Source organism: Myodes glareolus, chromosome 25 (assembly GCF_982192425.1).
Source record: "Myodes glareolus chromosome 25, mMyoGla1.1, whole genome shotgun sequence".
Taxonomy (NCBI): Eukaryota; Metazoa; Chordata; class Mammalia; order Rodentia; family Cricetidae; genus Myodes; species Myodes glareolus.
In genome coordinates, this window is record NC_142050.1 from 1,981,526 (window position 1) to 2,002,075 (window position 20,550).

Sequence of the window (20,550 nt, forward strand, 5' to 3'; positions counted from 1 at the left end):
CGGTTATAGCCTCACTTCTGCTTTTACTTTGCATCTCATCGCTCCTCTGCTTTTCTTTACAGCATTATTTTCTGAGTTACAGTTGACCTTGTAACCTGCGCATTTATATGAACTATTAGAAACCTTTTCTGGGGCTTGGAGGAATATGATACACATATGAATAATTCAGGGTAGTTCTGAGAAGTTGTTTCTGGAAGGTAAGACAGGGACTTTAATTTCTCCATAACCAGCTGTATGCTTATGTTTGGTGACCATGCATTCATTTTCTAATCAGATAGAATAATTCATGTTTTTACTAAGTACAAAAGAAAGTATTTGTGGTAGCAAGGACTAACTTTTTCATCAGAAAGACCTGTAAATGTTGCAGGGCTAGAAGACAGAAAGGAACTGTGAGATTCAGTTTTCGTCTTACTTTCACCATCTGCCTTCATGAAAATATAGGACGGGGTAGGTATAGGTGTTCACTTCTAATGTTTTAAAAAGATTTTCTATTAGAATGTTTTTTCTGCATAAAGTAGACAACCATGAGAGAATAGGGTTTGATTTTTAATAATTTTCCACAATGTCCATTTTATTTGTACAATGGTAAATAAGAATAAAAAATCTGTACTCTTATCTGACTATAAAGTAGGACCTTACAATCTAAATAATCAAGGTCATGTAAAACCAAAGCAGAATAATTTACTTCAGTTTATTCCTTCTTTGAACAAAAATGAAAATGAGATTCTACCAAGCCTTTTCCTTAAACATTTTGCCTGTCCTTTCAGAAACAGCAATGATAACTAAGTTCATTGCCAACTAGGGAGAAGGCATAGGCTTACCTTTGTGTTAAGCATCCTTAATTTTTTTTGACACAAATAGCAAGGAATCAATTTGGGACAAAAATGGTGTTTGGCTATCATAATAGTAACGAACATTTAACAAAACAAAGCTTATCATGACATTTACAAGATAAAGTCTCCTAGTTCCTGGTGGCACAGGGCAGTATCAGTGTGGAGCATAGGTGAACGCGACTGGGATGTCTGAAAGCCTTCACATACAGAGCACCTGGGAAGTTTCATTGTCTTTTTCCTCCCAGTCTGGCTGATAAGCAGTGTCCACATTCCTCTGTCACACAGCCCTTTGCGTGTGTGTCAGAAAACCTACCATTCAGTTGGCACAGGTGTCTCTACTCTGCATTTAAAAGTGTGACTGAGGGGTGCTGGGGTTTTATTTCTTCACAGATTCCAGATGTTTTCTCTCAAAATGTTCCTTCATTATTTCACTCCAATACACCGTTGTGCCGTAGAATCTCACCTGGTGAAGACACACATGAGCTTTATTAAGTGTTCTGTAGATTTCTAGCTTTGTGGGTAAATGAACTTTAACTGCTTTCTCTTCTTTCTATAGCTGTGAAGATGAGGAGTGTGAGTATTTGAGCTGATCCAAGAAAACTCTGTCACTCAATAGTAGACAGGGTAAGCAATCATTTTGCAAATAATTACATTTTAGAACTCAGGGTTTAAATATTTAGATGTCTAGTTTTCAAGATGATAATAACCATGTGAATAACCAACCACATTTTGAATGGTTTTAAGGTCCACTCCATGAGGCACTGCTAAAGTAGCTAAGAACTTGATACTACATAGATGATGGGCCTGGGGGATAACCTATTACTATTATTCTGCTAAAGGAACATAGCAATAAAATGTATCCTAATTATATATCATTATATCCAAACACAGAACATTGTTCACCCTCATCAGAGATGCTTCCTCTTGCACTAGATGGTAATTAACACAGAGATCCACAAGAGGACACTTGGCACATGGGCGTCAGAGACTTTGAAGAACTCAGTCCTAACTCGGGTGTCTTTATCAAACCCCTTCTCTCCTGGCTCATGGAACGAAGCAGAAGAGGGGACAGAAAGAGTCTAAGAGCCAGAGATGATGAGGCAAACAGTGTCTACCGGACACAGCAGGACTGATGCCTGTAAAAACAGGACCTGCACATGTTCAAACCAGAGGAAATTCTAGCCCTGAGAAGGAAAAGGGGACACAAAGTCCCACCTCTAACCAAGACCGAGAAGCTCTTTGTCACTGATACTGGCTGGAAAGGAATTTCGGTTTTCTCCAATTGTGTGTCAGGAGTGTATTAACCACACTCCATGCCGATGCCCAGAGGTAGTGGTTGGCCAACACAAAACAGTCTTGGTTTTTATTTATTTGTTTATTTTTTTGTCCTATGGATTTTCTATCTTTTTACTTAATTCTTTGTTTTATTGTTTTTTTTTCTTTTTTTTCTGAGAGAGAGAGATTGAGTGATCATGAATTTGGATGTGTAGGGAGGTTGAGAGACTCTAGAAGGGGTTGGAAAGAATATAATTAAGATATATTATGCAAAAACTGAATAAAAAATTTGAAGATAAGAACAATCAAACTTGAGTTCAAAATATTCTGGGCCAGGTCACTTAATGGCATCAATGAATAATATTTCAGTAAATGCAACTCTGTGTTCAATAAGCGAATCATTGTGCCGAGTGCTGGCATATGAACAGAGACCAGTTTACTGATTTGTTAAACAGGAGTCCAATTTGCCACCACGTACTAAAAAACAAACACACATACACACACACACACAAATAATTTAAAGATCAAAGAATGAAATTACTTTCAGTAAAGGTTAGAGAAAGCAGTAAGTTAGAGTTCTTCCCTCAGAACTACCTCATTCACTTTGGGAGAGGAGGATGGCACAGAGTCAGCAGCTTATATGCTCATTATTCATGAAACTGATCTTCAAATGTAATAGGACATAGAGCAAACCATAAATAATCAGAAGACAAAAATCATTCGTGCAGCTACAGGCAACATTTATCCTATGAAATAATATTTACTTTATGAAAGATCTTTCATGCAAAAAGGAGTCTACAAAATTATGAAATTCTTAAAAGACTGGGTGTTATTTAATCCTGCTCATTGGAACACAGCAAAGACCCTGATAATATCTGTGGATTTATGTAAATAGTTATAAGACAATTTTTGATGAATAACCCAAAGTATTCTATTTGTTTTTAAAATTTAAGATAGGTAGCATAAACCTGTGTTAAAAAGAAAATACAAATTTGCAATGTTGGCTTCCCGATTGTATGATTCAGAAGGGAAAACTTAAAAGGGATAATTTATTACTTTGTGTGGTAGAGATGCTGTTTATGTTTGCATCCTTTAAAAAGGAATTATGTGTGGGAGGGGATGATCTTAATGTCTTAGAGAGAGGGGGGCAAAGTCAAAGGTCAAGGGGAGAGAAAGCCATCGGATGACACACAGAGAAACAAAACAAATGACCAGGTCTCAGAAGATGGGGATGTGAGGGGATCCATGGGCAGGGCTGGGGTCTGGGTGGGGCGGTGTAAAGGGTGAGCACAGGCATTGGAGTGAGGGACAGATCTGATGCCCTGCAATTTAGAATAGTTCTTTGCTTGAGAAAGAGTTTTGCTTTGTTTTCAACCAGCAGAAGTTGTTTCTGAAATAAACTTTTATTGGACTGAGTATTTTTGAGGCTCTTTTTCATTTCAGACAGGCATCAAAAAAACTATTTTTTTTGAGAAATTAGTTTTTTGAGATGCAAATTTAACTCATTGACTTTATTTTGTATCCTGGAGTTGTCCTGCTATAATCACAACTTTCCATTTATTTCAGTGTTAGGAGACTTTCTTAAATGACAAACCTTGAGTCTTCATTGCTTTTTTGGCATACTAGTAGTAAAAGTAGATATTTATAACACAGGTTATGTAGACAAACAAGTGAATTTAAATAAGAGAGATTTCAAAATTATCTTAATAATTTTTATGTGTGTGTGTATATGCATGTATGTGACATGTAAATGTGATGTGTTTCTGTGTGTGCACTTGTATATGGGTGCATGTGTAAGTATATGTGTGTGCATGTGTGCCTGCGTGTGTGTGTGTGTGTGTGTGTGTGATCATCAGGTGTCTTCCTCAATTGTTTGCTCTCTCTCTCTCTCTCTCTCATCTTTTATTTGAGACAAGATCTCTCTGAACCTGGAGCTTGCTGATTGGCCCACAAACTCCTGGGATTTTCCTGTCTCTGGTTCGCAGCCCTGTGTCTCCCGGTGCTTGCGGCTCTATCAGGTTTTCTACATGGGCTCTGGGATCCAAACTTAGGCCCTCACACTTTCATGGAAAGAGCTTTAGAAACTGAATCATTCCCCCAGCTCCAAGACAAGTTTTATGTTTACTGATTAATTTATTTATTTACTGGATTCAGTCTTAGAAAGCAGACAGACATGATCTCAGGAGTTCTGGTGAGAAATATGCTAATTAACCTGATTTGATCAATACACAATGTATACATGGGCTAAAACATTATATTGTACTTCATAACTATGTCCAACTAATATTTATTAGCCAAAAAGGAAGGATTAAAAACACACCATTCCCTCACTTTTGCTCCAGAAACAAAGAGGGACAGGGATGAATTTAGTGTTTTATTTTCCAAGAGTCATGGTATTGTGCCTCCTCCTTGAACTGTCTAGCAATACATTGTTTCAAATCATAACTTTTTTTAAAATTTCAAACTAGAAATTCTTAGTTCCACTAGGAAGTATTTCATCTCCCTGACTTCGTGTGTGTTTTCCTTTGATGAGGTTCTCTGAGGGTTCTCGTCACAGCTTTAACAACTGCTGTGTTCCTTGTGTGCTCCTCCTCGTCAGAGGATGCTCACTGCTCTGATGTACTCTCGGTTGCTAGTCTGAACATTCACCCAGGAACTACTTTGTTGGAACTGCTCCATTTGCCAGAGGGGAAGTTCCTGTGTGTGGTTTTTGATGTTCTTTTTAAAGTCAACAAATGACAGCTAAAGAAAGGGTGAAAGGTGATTTGTGGCAGTTAGGCCTCAGGCAGCCACACACACATAAACAGAAGTTGATTCCATTATTTCAAAAAACTATGGGCTTAGCTCCTACATGGCAAAGAGGCAGATCTTCTGGTAATGACCTTGAGTTCAACTGGGTAAGTGGGTTGCTGCCTTTATTCTCAAAACAGGGTTTGTCCTCAGAGGGACCAATTTTATGTACCCGGAAATAGTCTTGAATGGGAGGATGCTAGGCCTTGGATGTGACTGGGCATTCTCCTCTGGTAGGCTTTTGCTGGCCTTTTCTTTAGTCATGGAGGCTTGTGGCCATGACTACGGTCGCTGCAAAGTCGTGATGATGAATAAGATGGCTTGAGTCCTGGCTTGACTGAGCCTTTCATGCCCAAATGTGGATTCCTCTGAGACGTACTGGACATACGCAAACATTCGCAACAGACAGGCAATTCCAGAGCTCTGCCTCTGTCTACCTGCCCACATGCATCTCTCTAGGTGATATTTATATTCTTACCTGTTTCATTTTTCAAAATTATTTTCAAATGAGGATGTATCTTGAAGAATTTTCATGTTTTGAAGCTATCATTTCTTGTGTTAGTATTTTTGGGTTGCTTCACATAAATCCTCAGGAAAGCAGGAGCTAACCTCTGAGATCCTCCACTGCACTCCCCAAATGCAGATTCAGACTTACTGTGGGTTTTCTTGCTGTTGAGCAGGGATGTGCTGAATAACCTCATAAACGGTGCCATGAAAATCTGGCCCTGTCACACCATCAGAGGCTGGGCCGGACCTATTTGGCATCTAGAAAACACAGAACATTAAAAGAAAAAACTTAGCCTGAGATTAGCTGGAAATATACTGCAGCTTGAGGGTGACCGAAGACGGGTGGGCGTTCTCCACCGCTGGAATGTGACTTCCTCCTTGCTACACCTCCTGCTCTCAAGCTATGCTGCTTATTTACTTCAGAAATAGCTGGGAGATCCCATCACACTTTTCATCTTTTAAGAAGAAAGCTGGAAATACTGTACAGGAAAAAAAGGAGGAAGAAAAGTAGCAGAAAGGGAGATGTAAAAACAAACAAACAAACAAACAAACAAAACCAGCCTTACAGTTTAGAACTAGCCAGCACATATAACTGTTACATTATATCTTAATTGCTCTTTTGGACAGATTTTGTCAATCACACGTGCAAGGGTGACTTAGCAGAAAGAATATTGTGAAGCCAAAATCTCCTTACATCTCAAGCTAGTAAAAAGACATTCCATTTCTGCAATAAAGTCTGCAGCCACGAACCTCACTGGATGAAGCACACAGGGTGATAGAATGCTGAGAACAAAGGGACCATTTTCTAATCGCAAGCAGTTCTTTTCTAAAACGTGGAAGAAAGAACACCCAGAAGCAAGCAATTCATTTTTGGTCCCATCCAAGTGGACTATTATAGGGCAACAAGGAGACAAAGGATAACCTGTTGCTTTATAAATCTATGAGTGCTTACAAATTAATAATTCATGAACACATTTTGCGTCAAACTGATTATCTGCAATGTTTTTAAAAAAAGACTGACTGAAAACAAATGGTTTCAACTGTAAAAGACCCTACATTTAGCCTTTGTTTAGAGTAATAAAGATATATACCTGTATATTACTAGGTTTTTACTATACAATAACTCCCTATGACAACCAGGTAGCCTCAAGGATGAAAAAATATTGGGAATTATGAGGAAGAAAGGAAGGAAACTGAGGAACAGAGTGAATTCTGTGAACTAAAAGACTGAGGTCACTGAAACAACATGGAATAATTTGTTAGGGACTCCTGGTCCCCTGTTCTTCTTTTCTCTCTATATTCAACCTAGTTACTTCTTTATTCATAGACTGTATCAGGTAAAGAGTATTTTTTTAACTAGTGTAACTTCCTTATTTGTGTCAGTTTTACTATCTCTATAAGAGAAGAAAACGAGAAAAACACCTTAGCTCCACAAATCTCAGTATAGAGTGAGTCAGCATTGTGGGATGCCTTTAGACATCACCGCCCTCGTTCTTAAATGAATGCTGCTTACACCTCTGGGAAAGCAGAATTCTACTTCTTGGCTAATCAGCCACTAGGAAAACCAACCCTGGGAATACCAGACGCATCTGGAAAAGCCACAAATTCGTATATTCCGAAGTCACCCAGAGCATCTTCGTGGCCTGAAAGGAAAAATAACACTGCTTACAAAAGCAATTCTTTCCTCTGATATTTAAAAATGCATGCATTTATTTTTGTTTCATGGGAATAGCCACAGAACTTATCTTTATTGTCCCTTTTAAGTGATATTTGCAAGAAACCATTTAATATTTCCTAGTACCATATGTTCATATTGGCATTGAATGGTTTTGGGAATAACTTTATCTCAAAAGGAAAAATGAAACTGAACTTGACCAATTATTCTTAAGGTCTGATGTGGACTATTGTTTTCCATATTCAAAAACACATATGTGGACAGGATCATGGATTCAAGATCACTGAGGCCTTAGCCTGGATGTCACAGAAACCTTTGATCCACCTATAATATCTACTGTGCTGTGATAGATCCTACAGAGAACACTAGAAAAGGATGAGCAATAACAGCAGCTGCACAGACACATAAAACCCGCGGCAGCATAATAGGAACATCACCCAAACTTTATCTAGGAAACGAAGAGGGTGAAGGCAGCTGGGAGGAGCCAGATGGTTTGGGACCCTTCCCTCCTGTGAGGCTCAATTACTGTAAGAGAGCAAGGACCGGAGGTGAGTCACACTAGGCTCTTCAAATCGTTTTATCTTAATTCTCTTAGCAGTCCCAGGAGGAAGTTTGTGTCACTGTTATATAGATAAGGAATTTGAGGTCAAGAAAAGTAATTTTCCCAAGAGTAATGTGGCAGATAAAGGACTGAAACCTGGCTCTTGGTGACACCACCATCCTCAAAATAAGCTCCATTGTTAACTGAGAAGAGCTCAGTACAAAATCAACACTGAAGGCAGTGAGGACTGGCTGTGCACACAGAACAGGCCACCCCATCACACTTCCATCCTTGCTCTTCTGCGGACAGGGCTATTGTACATCCTCCAGAAACTACAAAGGCTCCTTTTGCTTTGACAGACTAACGATGAGAGGGCCAATGAGTGAGAATGGAGCAGAACTCACCTTCATTTCTCTGATTTCTAGTTGCCTTGTCTGTATATGGAGTTGAGAGTCTTTCCCTAGCTTATCCTCCAGACCTTGCAGAGGGAAGACACTGAGCAATATAGGGATTGTGACTGTGCTAATATCAGCTTCTATTCATTTTGTTACATTGACAGTCCTATCTGTAAACATCCCTGGTAAACACTGATGATTAGTTAATATACATCGCTATGGATAACAGTCCTTTTCAGTCTGACCATTACCTGAAAAAGTTTGAGCTTTTCTGTATTCTGACTCTGGTCTGAAAAAAAAAACAAGCAGACATATTAATCAAAGGTTATGAATGAGGGAAAATGTTTTTCTTATTTTTCACAGAAACATATACATTACCGGCCTTCTAGCTTCTGCCTTATAGCTAAAAGCAAGAGAGGGGAAAATAGAGTAAGATGATTTTGAAAATTTTTTGCACTGTTTTTAAAATGTGTTTTTTTTTCTAATTTTAACTTACCTTTGTAAGGTTGGTATTTTTTCCACAGAAAAAGAAGACACATGGATATAATCAAAAACAGTGATATTCCAGTTATACTTGCTAATGGGGACAGTGACTTTCCTTTTTGTGCGAGCTTCTCCAGTCCTAAAAAATAGTAATAAATTACTACACAATCTGAAGTGCTTAGACTATTCTCTAATTAAATAAGACACCATTGCCTGTCCCTCTCTCCCTTATTCTTGCCTTCATCCCCAAATGGATGGCATACAGTGATTTAAAAATTAATCTCCAAATGCCCTGGGTACATTTGTGCTTGGAGATGTGGTGGGAAACTTGGGAAATACTGACATGAAGTACTAATCACAGAAAGTTGTTTCTGTCACACTTCACTTGTGTTTGCCACCTTCCTGTATCCGTCTCAGCTCATTGTCTCTACACCCTCGGATACAGGGTGCCCTCTCTGCCTCCAGGCTCTCTACACCCTCAGACACAGGGTGTCCTCTTTCTGTTTTAGTATGATTCAGGGGCGTGATCTTTTCTGGGACACTATGGTATATATTTAAGGATGTGAGAAGAAGGGTGTTTATTTTAAATACACTTTACTATCTTTTTATAACCAATCAAGAAATTCCAATTCCCAAATAACATGTAAATGCAAGTTTCAATAAAATATTTAGTTAGTCCTACCAGATGGCTTGACTCATCTAGTAAAAGGACTCAGAACAGTACAAACTTGAAGACCTAACTAAGATTGATACTGAAACCCACTGTGGAAGGAAAAACTTGTCTCCTGAAAATCATCTTCTGACATCCACGTGTGCACTGTGCGACATGTGCAGCACCACAAACACATATGCACACACACACACGCATGCACATACCCACACACACCAATAAAATAAAATTTAATGCTAATAGCTATAATACACATATTGAGTTCTTACAGTATACTAAATTCTGTACTCAGGATGCATGTTCCATAGTAATTGCTGGATCACCTTGGTAATCTTATTAGAGTGCAATTATATTATCACTTCTTCTGAATGAGGAAGCTGAGGCTTGGAAAAGTCACTTAGGCTATAATGGTGGGGATAATCCCAGGTTTTTAGGATTTTGTTCTGACCCTTTCCAGTGCTGTTTGACACAACTACTTATTGACTGTGATTATGCTACACTATCAGTTTGGGCTCTGATATGCTTAGTCATATATTAACCTATGTAGGAGGAAGTAGTTGCGACCTTTGTCTGCCCAGACTGATGTGGACTAAATCCAGGTAATGCCACTTTTATTTCAGACGTAGCCTGAGAATCTGGGTGTGATGAGGAACAGAGTGGCTAATCAGTTCTGAAATAAATGCTGAGCCAGCGTCCCTTTCTTCTTCCTCCATAAAGGTGTTCAGGTCTCCAGGAGTTAAAATAAGTGAGAGCCTTTTATCACCCCCTTTTCCAAATATGGGGATATCTAAAAATCTCTTGACTTTTCCCTTGTAGAATACTATCATTTAAAATAATTTAGTCTTTTTCTACTCAATATGGCTGGTAAATACCAGGCTCCAGTAGAGAGGTTACGGAAAACCCTCTAATTTGACCATACACTCCTGTTGTCATATTCCCTTTGAGTCTGAGAGACAAGGATGGTTTCTACTAAGAAAAAATCTGTGCCATTTTGGGGTCACTGTGATCCTTTTAACTCTCTACCATTGTTTTTATTAATACCATACTTGTTCATCAGTGATGCAAACAATTTCTCTACTGAACTGGATTTTAATCAAACATTTATCTGGTCTAATTTTCTCACATCATAACTGAATATCTCTATTAACTCACCAAAGTAGAAGTATTCTGTTGGAGGGAGCACTGTCCCTTTGGGAGACTTATTAGCTAGTACTAAGGCCTTAACTTCTTCTTTTGCCATGAGACCCTGGGAAAATTCCAATTAAAAAAAAGATATGTATGTGTGTGTGTGTGTGTGTGTGTGTGTGTGTGAGAGAGAGAGAGAGAGAGAGAGAGAGAGAGAGAGAGAGAGAGAGTCCCACTTCTGTGCAAGGCTCCGTGGAGGCCAGTAAAGGCATCAGATCCCCTGGAGTTGGAGTTACAGGCAGTTGTGAGCTTTCTGGTCTGAACTTGGGTTCTCTGGAAGAGCAGCGAGTGTTCTTAACAGCCAAATCATCTCTTCAACCACAGAAACCTCCAAATTTAACTATCAAACATTAGATGCTTCAACTCTTTCACTTCACAATAGCCATGCTATTATCCTGTTCCAAAAATAATAAATAATATAAATAAATAGAAAAATCCAGCACCTCTAAACGTAATTAAGTGATTATTTTATTATGCAGAAAAACATTTTGGTCTTAGCTGGTTTTAACATCTTCCTTAAAATTGAAAATACGCCAATGACAACTTTCAGACCACTCTTGTTTCACTCTGGCAGCCAAGTTTCTTAAACTTGGCAACAAGCTTACTACAAAATAATTGGCCATCTTACCCTGAGACACAAAGGACACATTTCTCTGTCCTTCATGTTATCTTTTCCTTCCTTTGATAAGTAACCAAGTCTGCAAATCCCCTTCCACAGAGGGTCACAACCTTCCTGTTCCTCATTCCTCCTGTGTCCTTGCTTGCCCTTTCCTCCGGCTTGCCCTTCAACATGTCCCTTTGACTTCTATTCTTCTGCACTCAGAGACCCACCTCATGATGACCAATTCCTGTCACTCTAAAAGCTTGGCTGTAGTGAAGGCCAGCACCCTCTCCACAGAGACTGAGGATGCAAATGGCCCTTTTCTGAAAACAAATGATCTTTCCTTTCTCCCTCATTTAGAGTGCTGTGGGTCTGTTCTTGTCCCTGTTTCTCCATCTAGAATGCATATCAAAGGGCACCGTTGCTGTGGTCTCAGCCCTAAACAAGTGTGTTTTTGGACAGCTAAGCTTCTAGAATTCTGACTTGAAAATAGTAGAGAAATTCTAGTCTTACTGCTCAGAGAATATATTTGGGACGACGAACTTGTTTACCAAAGCTGGAGTGCAAATGGTATTTGCCCCCTCCTTAAGCAAACAAATAAAATGGAATAACATGCCAAGTGTAAATATAGGCAAGAGGCGTGGTATCCATGGTATCGCTACCCTGCTGTTCGAGGCTGCACCCCAACAGTACAGCCATATGCTACACAGGCAGTGTGTCTATTTCTAGAAGAGGATGGGGCCCCGAGAACTCTTCCATCCAATCTGCTCACTACTGATGGCAGCTGCCTCAGGTCCCCACAGAGATGGAGATGACACACTCTGGGCTGTGTGACCGACACACTTCTCATGCCCACTTGACAGACACAGGTGTGACGGGGCAGCTTCTCAAGCAGCTATCATCAAAGGGCTCAAGATCCAGACGTCAAGGCTAATGTTGTATCTCAGTCTGTATCTTAATTTACCCAAAGCTAAGAAACTTGTAGCAACATAGGGGAAATCAATCAATTTCTCTTCCTAGTTCATGCTCTTTCCTACTTTTTAAATGAAAAGATTTGGATTATAATTTTTAATGATTGATTTATCCACATTACATTTACATTTAAAACACTTCTATTCTAGATACCTCTTAAACCTATGTCCACATGCCCTCAGGGAATTTTGAATATTGAATTTTGAAATACACTTTAATATCTTCATTAAATACAAACCTTTAAATTTCAAGCAGATGGCTAAATTTCTATATATATCTCACAGTAGTAATTTAGGTTCAGTTAATACTTTAAAATATGGATATGTGTATTTAAAGATGTTCTTACTTGAGGTGGTAAAATCATCACTTTCAAATATAAACGCTAGTTTATTATTTTAATGCCTATTATTTTCTTGAAACAACTAGACATTACTTTTAGCTATAGATGTTTTTCTGTAAATATGAAATAGTATAGCTTGTGGACAAAGTACCTGCATATTTTTACATTAAATTACCTGAGAAATTATTCAAAGAAAACTTCTTTGAATACAGATACCCATATTTTGAAGTATTTACTGAACCTAAATCACTACTGTGAATTGCACTAAACACGCACTGCTTTATACTCATAATCCTGTATGTGTTGATTAGAAGGGCAATATCCACATCAATAGCTTAATGACCTAAAACGCATAGAATTTTTGAGATTGTTAAAAAGAAAGTCTTTGAATTCAGAAGCTATTTTGTCATTCATTTGCTGTGTGACTCTTTCAATTACCTCTGTTTTCTTTAGATATCTCCACTGAATTACAAAAAGGTCAATTATAAATATCTCAAACTAGCTGTGAATCATAGCCCACAGAGGTGGGAGTCCCCATCTGTCCTGCTTCACGCAGGCTGAAGACAGAGAGTTAATTGTCACCTTCTCCAGTTTTCCTCTCAACTGAAAGCCACCAATAAAACTTTTGATTATTTCCCGACCTTGTTATTTTCTTTCGTGTCTGTGACCCTGAGTCATCTTTGACTGCCTTTCCCTTCCCCCTCTATGTCTTATTCCTGAGACTTCAAAGCAGTTACATAGTTTTGCCTCATTAAAAATAAGGAGATCCATCTATTTTCTGCAAGTTGTGTCTGGTGACACAAAACTTCAACTTGATTCTAGAAATATCTTACAAACTATTTCAAATTCCCTACAAGTCTTAATGCAGCTTGTTTGTCAGAATACATATTCTATAAGTGTTTGGCTGGCCTTGCAAGCAACGGTCATGTGTGTCAGTTCATGCTGCAGAAATTCATTAATCTTTGTCACAGAAATTCATTCATTTTGAAACAGAAACAGTGAACACAACACATCACATCTGCACTAGTGATTTTTCTCCTTTTTTTACTTTTGTTGGAGACAAGGCTCGGTGAGCCTTGAATATTGGAAAACAGCTATGAAAAGCCACAATGAGGCCACGAATGTTGACAATCCAGGCTCACTCTGGAAAATGAGCACCTGCTCTCCTTGTTTACTACAACAGCAAATGCCAGACTTTGTACAGGTCTAACAGGTTTTTGAGTCTTTGCTAAGGACAATTATCTGACATGAAAACTGTATCTGTCTCGGGTAATAAAATCTTGGTCAAACACCGGGGGCTTCTGATATTATGAACACTTACTGACTGAATATTAATGCAGAAAGTTTAATAAGTAGGGAAGTCTCTATTGTAATATACTACTACATAATATACTTATATTTCCACTTGCAGTGAGCATAAAGAACAAGTCTCACCTGATACTAAGATCCCACCAAACAATCCCATATGTGCTTTGGTATTCTCTCTCTCTCTCTCTCTCTCTCTCGCTCTCGCTCTCGCTCTCGCTCCCCCCACACACACACAACACAAAACCTTGTTCTAAACTAAATTTCAGTTAGTTACATGGTGAAAAGCTGCTTGAGCCTATGAAAATATAGTAAATTATAAGGCAAAAGATGTTCTTTAGTTGTCTGTAGGTTTGATATATTACATTTTGGTTAGTGGTTATTATCAGGGGTTGCTTGAGTCTCAGTGCCTAGCTCTTACTTGTCCCATAATAGGTGACAAATAATGCATGCGTGCTAAATTTTAACCATTTTGAACACATGCTTTGGGGGGGTCTACAAAGAAAATATATTACCTTATACTGCCCCAAAAGGGCACAATTTGGGTAAGAAATTTGTAACTACACTGGGCAATAGAAAGATATAGTTATGTAAAATTTAAATTCAAGTGAATAAAGATAAAATAAAATTGAAACTTTAATCCTCAGTTGCATAGCTATGTTTGAATCACTGAAAAGCTAAGCAAGGTTAGTGGCCTCCATGTTGAAAGTGATGGTATTGACAATTTCCTCCTTGCGTAAAATTCTATTGAACAACAATATTACAGGCAGGGTTATCTCCCTCATTAAAATGTTCATCAAGATAGTATATGAATTGCAATATACTTAATTTTACAAATATGGATACCTTAAATCTCAAATAGTTCTAAGACAACACACTTTTCTTCATTACACTGTAGGCTTTGGCTTTGTCCAGTTTGATATGCCTTTGTGACTCTCTAAGATGTTCTTATTGAATTATAAATTCACAGGAGGAACAGCCATTAAATCAGCAGTTGTCATACTTGTACTAAGTGTTATTTGAGACCAAATATCATAGTTCAAGCTCCTGATTCAGCAGGTCTGGGGTGTCTTAAAAATTGGTTTGTTCATCTGTTTATTTGGAGATAAGTTCTTGATTTGTACTCCATGCTGACATTGACAGAGGATTCATTCTGCCTTGGTCACTTGAGCAACTACATTTCAAACTGCCTAGGTGATTTTGATGCAGGCAGCTAAATGACTGTAGTTGGCATGTTTTAGCCTAAGGATTAAAAATATATAAGTATAGTCAGGCAGTGATGGTGCATGCCTTTATTCCCAGCACTTGGGAGGCAGAGGCAGGTGGCTGTCTGTGAGCTTGAGGCCAGCCTGGTCTACAGATCTGGTGCCAAGATAGGCTCCAAAGCTACACAGAATCCCTGTCTAAAAAGCAAGCAAACAGACAAACAAATATCTGTGTAAATTGGAATTTTACAAAGCTAGTGCCAAGACAGGCTCCAAAGCTACACAGAAACCCTGTCTCGAAAACAAACAAACAAACAAACAAACAAATATCTATGTAAATTAGCATTTAGTTTTGCTTCCTTTATTGAACACAATGCACTGAGCTTCTCTGTGCTATGTGTCTTATTCTAGGCACCAGGGATGATGCTATGGACCACAGGCATCTGTGGACTCATGGTTGTGATGCTTCGTGCACTTGTTCCTTCACCAAGGCATCTAAGTCATTGTTTCCTATTCAGACTGTGGGCTTTTCCTCAAGTTGTATCTGGACTGTCTTTTCTCTGTATGCAAGGATAGTGAATGTAACAGAAGAAATAACAATGGAAGATTAAAAACAGGACTAGTGCAGGAGGAAGAGGTAGAAGGGCAATAAGAGGAAAGACAAAGAAAATGTAGGAAAGGAGGAAAGTAGGTAGATTTTGGAGCTAGAAATGTAGACTAGACAGAGTTTGGTGGTTGAGTGTAGTACAGGGCACAAGGATCAGGAAAAAGGAGTTTGAGGTGATACTTAGATTTTGCTAAGCTGGTAGATTATAGGGAAATTCACTGAAAAGTGGGGGCATACAGACAAAATAGGTATGTAAGAAGAAGGAAAGTGGTTCGGTCCTGCTAATTCAGACTTATCTTCTGCTTTTAGAACCTCTGGGAGGCAGATGTGGGTCCACCTGTAGAGCTTTGAAGACAATGATGTGAGTAGGCCAGTGTTGCAAGATACCGTGGGCCTGAGTAGAACGGCACAGGAATGATTCTAGAGAGCAGAACCAAGTTCCACAGAGAAGTTCATGGGATGGAAATTCGCTATGTGTCCCTAACAAGCTGCGGTTAACCTTTTGGGCCATGACATTTCTAAGATGCAAATTTTAGAGCATGCTGAATTTTATAGACTTATAAAAGTTGTTTACAAGTCCATTAGGTTCTTGATAAACACTTCTATTGATTGCAGGTAAGTCAAGAATGAAAAAAGAAGAGGAACCAATGAACACCAAGGAGCAAGCAGAAAAATGGAAACCCAAGACCCCAACTTCTCCGTATTTGTTCTTTTACCCTGATTTAATGGTACACATAAACTTTTAACTGAGAAGTCTATTCCCTTTATGCATCTGATCATAAAATTAGGAATGAAATAACACACCTAGAAGTAATTTACTGACTCTTCATAGCTTCCCAAAGCTGTCATTTAAATTTCGCTCCATTTTGTTTTGAGTTTTCATTCTTGGGTCCTCAAAACTCATGGCTTACTTGACTGAGAAAAGAGACCATTCAAACAACAGTAAAATTATGTTGTCTTCTTCACAGGCATTTGGGAGACTAAGGCTATCAAACCTTTATGTTTTATAAAGGTTTGCTCTTTCACACACTTACCTACAGAAGTGATGACGACAGTAAAGCGAGCTTCATCTCGCCTTCCCGTCATGTTGTTGTAAGCACAACACACGTAGTCAGCAGTCTTCTGGGCCACTTTCTCAGACGTGACTTCTAGACGAGGCCCATGTTTAATGACATATGTTGTATTGTCAGATCTTTGGATCCAGGAGTAGGTGTTGGGGGGATAAGAATCAGCAGAACAATCAAATAGGATGGCTTCACCTAGGTCAACAGTGAACACTTCTCCCAACTTTTGCCCTTTATCAGAATTAACTTGAAGTCCGTAAGGTCCATCTGTATTAAAGCAAAGAAGAGATGGAGGGTGTGTGTCATATGAAGAGTCACAGCACAGTTTCAGGGCTTGAGGAGTTTATGTCTTCATGTAGACTTGAGAAAAGAGAGCCTCACTTAAACCCTCAATTAGATCTTGAGGTTTCATCCTGATATTCTCAAAACTGAAAAGTACTTGATTGGACATATTTGCAATAGTTAAGACTTGAAACTTAGTCTGCAGATTTACAGACACTGACATCAACAGTGTGGGGCTACGCTTTTTGTGCCATATTGATAAATGCACACGGTCACTAGGCAACCTCTGTCTTTCTGAAATAAGAATTACACTTGAAAATACTTTTACAACAAATAGGTACTATTTTCTTCTCGGCAAGCATACTTTAAGAAGAGTCTGTTTTTCTTCTTAATGTCAGGTCATGCAAATATTTATCAAAGAGCATTTCAGAAGGAACAGAGATTTGTACAAATAGGTGTTTCAGATTTTCTTAAGATTTTAACAGATTAAAAAAGTTCTTCTAGCTGGTGGTGGTGGCGTATGTCATTAATCCCAGAACTAGGGTTTCAGAGTCAGGCAGACATCTCAGTTCAAGGCCAGCATGGTCCACAGAGTGAGTTCCAGGACAGCCATGGCTACACAGGGAAACCCTGTTTTGAGAAAAAAAAAATAAAAGAAATCCTTCTAAGCCTTAGATTCCATTTGGAATACACACACACACACACACACACACACACATCACATACCACTGACACATACTCACACACACAGTCACACACACTCACACACACCACATAAACCACATGCACCACACATACACCATACACACACACACACACACACACACACACACACACACACACACACCTTGCACACAATCACACACACACCACACACGCACTCACTCTCACACAGCACACACACCCACTAACTCATCTTCATTGAAAAATTAAAAAGCTACTTAACTATGGCTGTTTGGCTGTGTTTTCCCACACTTCTGCATCTATGAGAATCACTATGGTATTAGACCAGTTGAAGATACATGCCACAGGCCTTCTTGTAGAGAATGAGAACAATATTAAAAATACTTCCCAGATATGAGGTTTCTCCTCTAGTTTAAGTTATTTTGGGCATGGCTATACTCACTTTTCACACGACATTAACTGACACTTACTTGACACTGGCCACAGGAAGGAGCTCCAGGTAATCAGACACATAGATCACATTTTATCTTAAATAAGTTTCACGAGACAAATGTTATTATTTTCATTATTATAGTTTTAAATGTAATTTCCCAGAGTCACATAGCTATTAGACAGCAGTATTGAGACATTTAAAGCAATAAGGTTTATGTTATATACTTTTTCTATGTCAGAATATTGTTGGCTAACCATATTGCTTTATGATAAATTACCATCTCATGTAATTAGTCAAGCAACCATTTAATTGTCAAAGGTTTAAGAGATAATAAGTATAAAATGATTTGCATTTAAATATTTAGGAATATGTGTGTATGTTTGTGACCATTTAACAAACAGGCCATGAATTTTGAAAGGGATCAAGGAGGTGTAGGGGAGAGATTGGAGGTAGGAAAGGAAAATGGGAAGTAATATAATTATAAGAATTATAGTTAGTATGCAAGAGATAAACACTTCACATTGTTAAGAAATTTACAAACTGTATTAACTGCTCAGTATTTTCATTTCCTTTTAAAAGCTGCCATAACTTTCTCTATATGTGTAATCATGTGATGTAAGGATAACACTTTTAGGGTAACATTTTTCTCAGTCATGAATTAAGTGTTCTCTCGAAGTTATTTATACTTTTGGGATCTCTTCATCTTTTAATATGAAAATATAGATTAGCTAACTGCCAAAATTATTATGCTTTTAAAATTATGACAAAATTCTTAATATTGCGCTCTAGCATTTGGGGCTATTGTCAAACCGATCTTAGTTAAGTTTGTAGATTCTCGGAGTAATTCTTCATTGTGCCATAATTTTCTGATCCATCTGCCATCATGAAGACAAGTTTCATAAGATATAACAAAAATTGGAAATAGTGTTTTATAGGTTATATTTAGTTATATAGCCCATTTTCTTTCTGAAGACATAGGAAAATGTGAAGTGTCCCACAGCATTATGTTGCTATGGTTATATCAGTAAACCTACTATCAGGAGGAAAGCAGAAGCTAACTTAGTCAGTCATTGCTATCCTGAGGAATTGGTTACAGGATCCACTCTGGATAGCAAATTGCTAGATGCTCAATTTCCCTATAGAGGACGGAGTGCTAACTGTATGTTATTTACATATATCCCCTTGTAAAATTTAAACATGCTTAAATATGGTTAGATTACTTATAACACTGAATACGATGTAAATGTTCTATAGATAGTTGTATATCAGGAATGAAAAATTGTTCTAATGATTCAGAAAAAAATCAACATCAAGGTTACTTATGCACGATACTGTTCTAGGCATCATGGGAGGAACTGGGATGTTGAAGATAGTGCCTAAGACTGTGTCTTCTGCTCTGTGCTGTAATGGGGGCTCTTTCTTTAGGTTGCCAGCACTTATGAGATATATAAGACAGTGCAGTCAGGGACCACTAACTGCTTCACTTAGAGGAGAGGCAATGGAACAAATGGTGTGTAATTTGGAAGTTCAAGAGACCTCTGTTCATGTGAACAATATAAAATCTGAGAGTTGTTTTAGAGCAATACAGATGTGAAAGGGAACACAGGAGTGACCATAAAAACAGGTTTCTATTCTTATCTTCCCACTGACTTCCACTTCCAGGGTTTACAGAACATGCCTATAATGACACGCTGCTGCGTAATTGATCTCACATGGGAACAACTGTGGTGCCTTTCAAAGTGGACCATGTTCTTCCCAGCTCCAGCAGAAACTCCTCTGGAATTTCCTCAAGATCTTGCAATATATTTGAGTATTCCCAATTAACATTTCTCTAATCTTGGATGGTGGGTTTGACTCTATGGAGGAAGTACATATTTAGAGTCATGGTTGATGAGTAATACCAATAATATAAAAATAACTTGTTGTAAATAAAACATCCTTTGAAAGAAGAGAATCTGATAATGCAGTTTTCTTTGCTCACATGTCTGTTGATTTTGCTACTTCCTTATTTGTTGGGTTTCATGACTGACATCACCTTTCTCTCTGTCATACACCACATCTGGCTCTCTCTGTCATATGCCACATCTATCTCCCCAAAGTTAGTTTCATGTCTCTCAAACCTCTATGCACCCTCCCTGTCAAGCATTTCTTCCAGTTCCCAGAAACTAATACTGTGAGGCATTTGAATTGATTACTTCTGATACAATTTTATAAAATTTATATTTTATCTGATTATAAAAAGGAAATGCATATTCATTGTAAAAAATATAAATTAAAGAAGCACACCAATGAAAAGTTATCTTTTTAAAAATGTTTTTTTATTTTATGACCTTTGGTGCTTTGCCTGCATTTTAAGTCTGTATGAACTTGTCAAATCACTTGAAACTGGACTACAGACAGTTGTGAGCTTCCATGTGGGTGCTGGGAATTGAACTCAGGTCCTCTGAAAGAGCAGCCAGGGCTCTGAACTGCTGAGTCACCTCTCCAGCTCCAAAAAGTTATCATTTATTTTCCTAGAAACCCAACATCTGTACATCTGTATAATCATCTCTTTCTCTTGAGACAGCTCCCTCTTTCCCACTATTCTCTTCCACCTCCTGTTTTTTCCTACTTCTGTTCCTCCCTCACCCCTTTCTCTGTTCCTGTGTTTGGGTCTGTGCCTGTCTTTTCTGTGTGTTTCACCCTCTTACACACAGGCACACA

At 38.3% G+C, this 20,550-nt stretch overlaps 1 protein-coding gene across 4 annotated transcripts in view; it reads right to left on the reverse strand.

The window, feature by feature from the left end:
* Window positions 1-533: 533 nt before the first annotated feature.
* Hepacam2 (HEPACAM family member 2) overlaps window positions 534-20,550 on the reverse strand; it is a 36,447-nt gene continuing 16,430 nt past the window's right edge. For 2 of the 4 annotated variants that reach the window (XM_085683963.2, XM_048436735.3), the window contains exons 4-10: window positions 16,419-16,715; window positions 8,513-8,638; window positions 8,395-8,419; window positions 8,268-8,305; window positions 6,975-7,048; window positions 5,554-5,663; window positions 534-1,296 (exon numbers count right to left, since the gene is read on the reverse strand). In XM_085683963.2, the coding sequence (XP_085540089.2) occupies window positions 1,293-1,296; window positions 5,554-5,663; window positions 6,975-7,048; window positions 8,268-8,305; window positions 8,395-8,419; window positions 8,513-8,638; window positions 16,419-16,715 (674 nt within the window). In that variant the 3' untranslated portion in view covers window positions 534-1,292. Of the gene's footprint in view, window positions 1,297-5,549; window positions 5,664-6,974; window positions 7,049-8,267; window positions 8,306-8,394; window positions 8,420-8,512; window positions 8,639-16,418; window positions 16,716-20,550 lie in introns of those variants that run through there. The other 2 variants (XM_085683964.2, XM_048436745.3) reach the window with 1 other exon arrangement.